Below are 10001 nucleotides of genomic sequence, written 5' to 3' on the forward strand. Positions count from 1 at the left end.
AAAATAATGTTTCTGAAATATTTTCATTTTAATTAATAATACCCCTGTTAATGTAAAAAACACCTTTGCTGGAGCATCTTTTTTATTGTCACTAAAACCCTATACTTTAATTCCCTAACGTTCTCCTGAATGGCCCATTCTGCCTTATTTAGCTAGAGTGGCTGGCTAAAAGGATGCCCACTATCTCATGTTTAGTTTCAAGTGTGTTTTATTTAATTATGCGACAAATAAACAACAAAAAAAAACCCTTCAAAATCAACAATCAGCCGTGAATACCAAATGACGAAGTTTTGTGTCCGTGTTACTCAGCTTCTTTATACACAATGAGTCTCAAAAGTACACACCCTTTAAAAATTCCTGGTGTAGAAAATGAAACCTTTTTCCACCTTCAGTGTGACTCATCCTGTGAAACCAACTTGCTTCTTAAGAAAAAAAAAAGTCAAATAAAATACTTGCAAGAACCTGGTTGCTGCGATTCTCCAAATCAGTGGGATTGTGAGGACCTCTGTTGTCCACAGACCTCTGAAGGTGACTTCACAGTTTTCTTCTCATATTTTTGAAATATTTTTTTGTTGATTTGGATGTTTGCTTTCACTTGGTCTGATGATGAAAAATAAAATCCCTCTTCATCTTCTGCTTTCTAGCACAACTGAAGGTTTGGGGTTAAACCTGTCTCATATTTGGAACTGCTCATGATTTTATCCACCTTAATAAAAAAACTTCAGAAAAGTAAGCCCAGATCATGATGCTGTCCCCACTTTACTTCAGAGTCAGTATGGTGTTTTTCCACCAAAAATGCCTTTTAAAATTGTAGGCCAAACATTTCAGTACGTTTTTCTTGAGACGCTAACACAGTCTTTGACGCAATTTTAGAATACTGTAGTCAGACCTGTATATTTCATTTTGCAGAAATGTTTTCCAGCCCTTCTTCCAGATAAATCAATAATAGTCAAAGTTGGATCAGTTGCATAAAACTAAGAATTAGTTTAAGGGTTTATGCCTTTTTAAAATGTTCCATCTTTTACCCTATTACTCAGTAGGATTATACTGGATGTCACATTAAAAGGTGAAGTGATCTCTCATGAGCTAATTTTTTTACACCACAGAAGCTTCACATTTTTGACACGGGTGTGAAGGACCGCTGTAAAAATGTGTGGTTTAAAAATCCACAACCTTTCCTTCCTTTGAGAAAATCTGCTTCCAGTGACCAGTGTCCTCGTTGATCTTTTATATAGGATGTGGGTTCACGTGGGATTCAAAATGTGTAACCTTCACATTACACGTATAGAAGTGTAGATTTTACCATTCAGAAAGCTGATAATTACATTCCCCAAGGCTCTGATGGTTGCTTTATCTGACCTCACCTTTCACCTTTCATGTAGTGCTGATCACAGCCACTTTCTTCCTTTTTTAACATTCCTCAGAAGTCAGCAATTTGCATTCTGCTTAGACAGCATATTTTCTTCCTTTCAGGCTCCCCTCCCTAATAGCCTCAGTCTAATCTTTTTCTTTGTTTTTATCAGTTGTTTTCTTTTATCTGTTTTTCAGTTGTAAACTCACTTTCTGCAGCAGTTTCCATTTGGTTGTCAACTTGTTTTGTTAATTTGGGTTAGCAAAGGGAAATATTTAATGGGTTTTTTTTACCCATTGTTATCCACTTCCTGTTTCCAGATGCTAGACAGCTTCCAGACGTAGCACTAACTGGAAAGTGCACCAGGGAGTGCGATGAGTTCGGCCACTCTGACACATGCTGGATGCCTGTCCGCCCTTCGCCACGGCAAAGGCAGCGGCACGGTAGCGACCCTCCACGCCTCTCTACCTTTGCTCCAGGTGACGACAACAACAATCTCCGTGGCAACGACCGTGAAAGCGACAGCGAGAGTGCCGGCAGCGCAGGGAGCTCAGAGCCTGGAGTCGTGGTCGGAGGAGAAGGTCAAAGGCTACCCCTAGCCAACGGGGACCCCCTCGGCACCCTGGGCCGTGGAGACCGCAACAGAAACATGGGCGACCACAACCGGAATCTTCTTAACCGCAAAATGACTTCCGCATCCTACGACACGTTCAGCGGTGCGGGCCTTGGGAGGCGCCAGCCTGAGGAGGAGGCAGGCGAGGGCCAAAACCCACCAGAGGTCATACCACTGGCGCGGACTGGAGGGGACTACAAGACAACCTCATGCCTCACGTTGTCACGCCGAGAAGTCTATCTGTAACCACCTGTAGGTGGTGCAATCCTCATGAAACTCCTACAATTGTGTGTTAAAAAAATTAAAAGAGGTTCCAAGCTGCACTGACAAGTCATCGGTGTGGTTGGTCTTCTCAGCCTTTGAAGATGTGAAAAATGACAAATGGATGCTTTCAAAAAGCTAAAATCAAACTGTAACTTCAAGACTCGTACTAACAATTATCAGCACTTAAACTTAAGCAAGTGATTGATCAGGTCTCGGACTGGGAACTCTTTCCAAAAACACTTTTTTTATAACTGCTGAAAGCTACCTAACAGGCAATGACTGTGTGTGTCTATGCGGAGGAAAACAATCTTTTCTTCTGTTTATTTGTTTTTTTTTTTACTGAATCCAATGCATGCCTGACCCTTCGACCGTATATGTATTTATGTGAAGAAGCCTATGTGAACTCTGATACTCTAAAAGTCTGGTGCATCTACACAAACTAAAGCTTCATCAGGCCAGAAATGGACTCATCTGGTCTGACCCAGCTGGGAGACAACTGAAGTTTCCTCCTGTGGAAAAAAAAAATAGACAAGAAGAAAATGTGTTTTCGCAATGACTTGATCTAATTCAAAGTAATCAAACTTTCCTATGCTTTACAGTGCCTTGCAAAAATGTTCATACTCCTTGATCTTTACTCCGTTCTGTTACAACTCCATTCTTATATGTATTTTATTGGATTTTTTTTTTTTTTTTTGCGATAATCCATTATTTAGTAGCAGGTAAATGTAAAGTAGAAGGATTGATATACAATTTCAAAAATATAAATCTGATCAGACGTTTTGGTCTACTTTAAAACACTCCATCTTCCTGAACACACCATTATGGAAGCATCTTGCTGTGGGATGCGTCTCTTCAGCACAAACAGAGAAACTGGCCATAGCTGATAAAAATGGATTGAGCTGATAGAGTGAAATCCAGGAAGAAAACCTGTTATAGGTTGGAGGACATTGAGTTTGGTGCTGAGGTTCACTTTCAAGTATAAAACCACAAATCTAAGCAGACAATCAGAGTTACAATGGAATAGTTTTGACCAAACCATATTCCTATGCAGTCTGGGAAAAACTGGAGTTTTATTATTGTTGCCACATCTGAGTAAAATGATAATTAAGTTCAGCTAATTGAAGTTTCTCCAGATGAAAACAAATGAATTCGCCCTTTGCCGTACTTCTAAGTAAGAACTGAGGCCAGTCAATGTCTAGACATAAATCCAATAGAGAATCTGCAATAACTGCTTTTCACATCAATACCAGAACATTCTGCTAACAGTGAATAACACACAGACGGACTAATAAGGTGACATTTGAAGTCAATTGTTTGCACTAGATTTTATTTAGGGGCATTAGAATAACGGTTTCTACAAATGCGACAGTTTTAGATTTTTATATGTAAAACATTTTGAAAACCACATACATATTATTCTCCTTCTGATTCACACCTATGCATTACTTTTGGTTGGTCTATAACATAAGATCTTAAAAGAACCTATTGAGGTTTGAGGTTGTAAGGTGATAAAATGTGGAAAGGTCCAGTGAGTATGAATAGGTTTGTTATGCACTGTAACTAAATGTATCATAACAGAGGTGAGGGGTGTTAACCAGCCCCCTGAGATTCTTATAGTGTGAGCAGAAAATCAGAGCAAGACAAGACTTTTTTTATACAGCGATCAAATGTAACTACTCACAGTACATGGTTCTCATTGCGTGTTTCTAGTGCCAGAGTATTCTGCCACGTGTGAAGACATATGTTTATGATTTTCCCTTCACTCCCACTCTGTATGTATATAGTGTATGTGTGCATTTGATCAAGCAGCAGTGTTCTCTTTCTGCTGCTCTCCGTAGTTTCAGAGTAGACATAGGTGCCAACTTCATTTTGCATCTACACATACACACACATATTTATATATGAATATATATACACATGCAAGCATGCAGTTGCAAACACATAGTGTACACACATTAGCATGTACTCTCGAGCTCATGCAGAGCATTTGTAGAGCTCACATAGGGTGAAAAGTTTTAAGGTAAAGTCTATAATAACCTGCATTCACTTCCATGCAGTAAAATCATGTAAGAGACACAAACGTACACAAATCAAGATCATTTGAAAGAAACAAACTGAGATTTTGTGAAACGCTCAGTTCATGTGTGTTTGTGCTTTCCTCCACGTCTTTTTTCTTTTTCCTATGCTTTGCCTCATCAAACTAGCTGTAGCGTTTTGCCTGCTCCTCTCCAGCCAGTATTTAAACATGAAACGTATTTAAATAATTACCCATCTCTCTCTTTCTCTGACTGATGCGCAAGCCAAGATTAAAGAGAATTGCAATGGCATCTACTCTTAAAGTAACTTTAGAAACCGTTGGAGTTAGCGATATTCCGCATAGTGTAAGTAGGACTCATGTAAAAGAACCACGTCTCTGTAATTCCTGTAAGGTATATTAAGGAAAGCAAAAGAAACTGCATGACAGAAAATATTTATTTTTCTTTTTTTTTTTTAAGAAAAAGTTTGTGCTTATTATTTTTTTGGCAGCACGACTGTTTGAATACATCTGTGCTAAATGACTGCGCTTACAAAGGGGGTAGTGGAGATAATGATGGCGGACGGAGGGACTGAGCTGCAGTTGGGTAAATTTGTTTGGGCCTTTTCTCTCAGTGTTTTCAGAGTTGAGAGGAAGGGTGTGCCAGAGGGTGGAATGAGCATGTTGTGCGGCGGGAGAGCGAAGTTCTGACCTGAACACGCCCATGCTGCTGTGCCAATAACAGACTCCTTCATGTCCCGGCCTACCCGTCATCTACTGCGGCAGCCTCTCCGACACACTCGGCTGCGTAGTACAGAGGAGTGGGTGTGGATCGAGGCCAACGCTTCTTAATTCCCATCATCGGAGCGTGTGTGCGTGTCGGCGTGTGTGTGTGGCTCCATGGCGTGATAGGGATAATAGGGTTAGGTCGTCCCTGTGGTCTTAATGAGTTTCCTTTCTCCTCTCCTCTCCTCCCTCGATCTACACTGATCTCATTAATGTCTGAATGGGCGAATGTAACTCTGGTGGAAACTGCCAGTAAGTCTGTCTCCTATGTTTTTTTATCTGGTTGTTTTGGATCAGACTAGACAACGAGACAAGATTAAAAAATGAACAGCAGCAAACTCAGGTGTGCAAAGACATCTTACCTTTTTAAGAGGGATTTTAGATGTTCTACTTAAGCTCCTTGTAAAATTGTACATACTTCAGACTTTACTACTCTGTGCACAATCTGGAGTTTTGAGCCCAATGACGTACCTATTTAATCCCCAGCCTTCATTACCTCCAACACCCCCCCCGCCTCCAGTATTGCTGATTTAAAGAGCTCTGTTCTTGATGGACTGCGCTAAAGAAGAACCAAAAAAAATGTGAAAGCTTTGGAGACTCTGTTTGTAGAGACTTTACATTGCAAAGTGGACTCCTGGAACGAGGTGTACGAGGGTCCCCACTGCAAAGTAAAACACTCGGGATACCTTTTAAGAAAAAAAAAAAACAGGAGTTGTCTAAGAAGCGCTTTTGTCTTCAGACTACTGTTTTATGGCAGTTACATGATGATACTTTTCAAACCCCATCCGATCTGGGATTTCACAAAACTTGCTGTATATATGGAACTGTGTGGGTGTGTCCATTTTTTTTTATACTGCACGTTTAAACCTGAATATGTTTTAGACTACTGGAAAACACAGAGGATAAACAGAGCGGACTCAGATCTGTCATCCACAAGCAAAGACTTTTATAAAAACTCTTTTATCTTGTCTTCTCTTGCTGTTTTATCCTCGCCTTGTACAGAAAACCTACACTGTAGAAAGACTGTCTGGAAACCCCTAAGAGAAGATGGCATGCTTAAGGTTCAAATCTGCACTCGAGAAAAAGAAAAAAAATCAGATGAAAAACTGTTTTTCTTTTCTTTTTCATTGTTTTCTCATCTTAGGGGACTGTCTCATTTTTTGCTTTTTTTGACTGCTCCCTTCCTGTAAGTACATAATGAACTAATTGCATTTGCTATGATGATTAAGAAGAAGAAGAGGAGGAGGAGGAGCAAATTAATGGTTTGGTAATGAAGATGAATCATGTACAAGTTTGACTTTCGCATTAAAAATTTCAAACACTCATTTGGCTTATAGCTCTCTTACTCTTTTTTTTCTTTCTTTTATTTTTTAGATGCTGTCAGTCAATCAGTTTTGAATTTTAATGAATACAATGAGAGAGTTGCTTCAAGACAAATCAGATCTTGAGTCACTGACTTAGACTGGAGTCTCAAATAAGATGCAAAAAAAAAAGTCAGGCATATCTGCCTTTTGTTTCAGTGATGTTGGAAGACCGTGCCTAAAGGAAACGGGGCTTCAATATCACCTTATTATTCATCTCACATTACAGTGTACACAATTTGATCAACAGAAATGGCATACTGAAATAGATCTTTTAGAGATATTGGAAAATTTCATCTTACATGTGCTACAGATCCAATGCGGGTGTAACCCAATAACATTACTAAATCTTAGTATGCAAGTGCTTCCCTCACTTTGGTGTGCAGGATTCTAGAAACTGAAGGTAGAACTCATTTGATGGCCTAGTTTTTTTTATTAATTCAGCGAACAATCATCTAATCTTTTAGGGGCATTGGAAATTCCTTTTCGGATGATCAGATGATCGGTTGATCTTTAAGTCCTTTCTGCCTAATTTTATTTACGTTTATTTAAAAGCATTTGTGGTTTTGCTCTCTCACGGGTTCTAAGCTGAGTTGAGCTCGTTAATTTGAACGCTCAAGGAACAAAATATATAAATGTTAGCTCAATATCTAAATTAGTTAAACTGGGCTTATTTAGTGCCCTGTTCACTATATGGCAAAGGTATTTCAACATGATTAGTTGATGAATATTTATCAATGGGCATTGGAGTTAAACATACACCACATTTGCTGAATGGTGGTTTGAAGTGAATAAGCAGCATGAGTCTACCATAGGTTAAAAATGATGGGGAAAACAACAATACACCCTCCAATGACAAAGCCACACAATTCCACCCTGTATCCCAAGACCACAGGCGGTTTTCAAAACAGGAGTAAATCAAAAGAAAAACATATATCATCAGAGACTTCACACATCTTGATGTTCCACTTAATCAGCTTAATTATCTTGCTTGTACCCATATAGCATGTGTTTCTCAAAATAACATAAAGTCACAAGATAGGAAGCAGCAGCTTTAGATGTGCACTCCAGAAACTCATCTAGAACTCAACATCTGGGGCTCAAGTTTCATATACAAACTTTACGTGGCGTAATCAACTGTGACAGTAAGCCGGTATTTGTAGATGATGTGAGTAAATGATTAATGTTTTCTCCTCTGACTCTGTAAATGCTGGTTTTGTGGGTAAAGTCATGCACAGTTGGGTACGTTTGGGATTCTCTTTGATGTTTTTCAAAAGCAAAACGAATTTAAGGTTGATTCTAAGTTCCTTAAATTTCTGTGTTTTCTGTGCTACCTTTGAGCAAACATTTAAGCTGAGTCAAGGCATGGCTTTGACAGAGACCTGCATCTTTTCCACTCAAATGATCAGTTTAATATACAAACCAGAAATATTCAAGAGGCTGGTGATTACAATATGTGTCTATAACTGAATCTTTTAATACATGACTTTCACTTCTAATAAAAAACTAACAGAAATACTGAGCTGGTTCTTCATGATACAAAAACAGCCTGATAATTAATTCAGACATTGTGCATTAACAGGTGTGCACTCTTACTATTAGTTTTCTTTTAATGTGTATGTATTTTTTATTTTAATAGGGTACATGTTTATTATTATTTATTAATACATTATAAAACAATTTTCCGTTGTGCATAGCAGATTGTTTATACATATGGAATTGAAATTTCTGAAAAATATATTGATTTTAAAAGAGTCATTGTTAAATTAGGTTTTGAACTTATAACCTAAAGTATGTCTATGTTCTATGACAAGACAGCAAAGCATCTGATGTGAAAATACAAAGTTGTGTCATCAGAGACTTGAAGCTTGGCTTGGACTTGAAGAAAAGCACTTGTGAACATCGCTGCCCCAAGAAATATAATATCTACTTCAACCATCAGATGCAAGTGGGACCATCAGTGTGGTTGTGTACTTCAATCTAAAAACAAATTCACATTACATGTAGCCAATTTGCATCTGCAGATGAAGGTCATTTGAAATAACTAAGACTCGAGTCAGTCTTAGTCATCTTTTTCAGGGTCGTCAAGAGGCCAAGTAAAATTTCTGATCAGTTAAGAACTGATACATTCTGCAGCACGACTCTTTATTTTAATGTAGATCTGTGATGTAATTCTGCAGCACACTGACATATCTGGGATAGAGTACTGAGATGTGGCGCTGTTCATCATTTTTAATCTTTGAAAGCTGAATATTCCTAAACTTGATGCTGCTCTGTGAAAAGTTTTCAAATGTAGAAGCAATTTGGACTTAAGACTTATCTTACAAAACGATTCACAGGTGTTAACAGCTGCAAAGATTACTGTGAAGGACTCTGAAATGTCAAAAAAATGGAAGAAAAAAAAATCCCGCAAGGTGTATTCTGTTTTTGCAAATATGCAATACTGACCCCATCTGGTCATAGCTGATATATCTCTATTATTATATTCCTCATTTTTGTTTCACCCTCCTATAGTGGGCAGGAATACTGCTATTACAATGAGACAAGTAAATTAGCTAAAATTATTTCTTTATCTGCAATAAGAGAATTACATCGTTGTTCATGCCACATTCTTGTGTTGATACAATTGTAAACACTGTGGAGTCACGTTACTGTTCAGGATGGAGACTGATTTTGTGTCCAGGTTTTGGTATGAAATGTGCGAATCAACTCCAGAACTAAAGAGTTTGTGACAAAGCTGGTAGCAGAGTGTCCTTATTCACAGTGAGAAATGAAAATAAAAAATGTGATGTGTTTTTTATATGGCACATGTAAATAACTTTAATTGGATTTACATGCTAATTGTCAAGCTTTAAAATTTGGCAAGAAGATTCATATTTGTTCTTCAGAATCCTAAAAAGTCCATGTCTTGGCTTATTTCTTAGATTTGGAGTTCTTTGAAAATACTTCATGTTTAATGTAGATATTGACAAGTTTAAGTAAAATGTGATTTTCTCTTGGCTGACCAATAAAGGTTGATCAGGAAATGACCTTAGGTCAGATTAGCTCCACATGAATGACCTGCTCTTCTGCTGTCTTTGGCATTTTATTTTATTTTATTTTACAACATATGTTTATTGGTTATTTCTGCATTTTAATACAGACAAACAAGCAAAAAAGAAAGAGGCAGGACAAAATGCCATACAGTGACATCAACATTGACATTAACATTACCCCAGCTCAAAAAAAAAAGAAAATAAAAATAAAAAAAGGAAGACACATTAATGCAATATACTTATGTAAGGCTATGTGAAAAAATAGCAGAATTATCCAGACCAGTATACAGTATAAAGGGATCCCAAATATTATGAAATATATTTTCTCTATTGTGTAATCTACTAGTTTGAAAGTCTACTACACATATTTAAGGACAGTCCATTGCCATTGTGTTTAGGATGGAGCTGTTATCCAGTTCAAGAGGACACATTTCCTGGCACAGAATGTAAGCATCCTGTGTTTTTCACAGTTCTTAAGGCTGTTATTCGTCACTCCCAGTAACATATACAGTGGATTACACTCAGTGCTAATGGAAACATTTTGTCCAACTTTTCCTTTATACTGAACCAGAATTGG

At 37.9% G+C, this 10001-nt stretch overlaps 1 protein-coding gene across 1 annotated transcript in view; it reads left to right on the top strand.

Annotated features, from left to right (window-relative positions):
- Nucleotides 1-6353, top strand: part of pcdh7a (protocadherin 7a) — a 57229-nt gene extending 50876 nt beyond the window's left edge. The window contains exon 6 of the mRNA XM_028017483.1: nt 1672-6353. Within this exon, the coding sequence (XP_027873284.1) occupies nt 1672-2210 (539 nt within the window). The 3' untranslated portion in view covers nt 2211-6353. The remainder of the gene's footprint in view (nt 1-1671) is intronic.
- Nucleotides 6354-10001: the final 3648 nt, after the last annotated feature.

This window comes from Xiphophorus couchianus, chromosome 5 (genome assembly GCF_001444195.1).
Source record: "Xiphophorus couchianus chromosome 5, X_couchianus-1.0, whole genome shotgun sequence".
NCBI classification, from domain to species: Eukaryota; Metazoa; Chordata; class Actinopteri; order Cyprinodontiformes; family Poeciliidae; genus Xiphophorus; species Xiphophorus couchianus.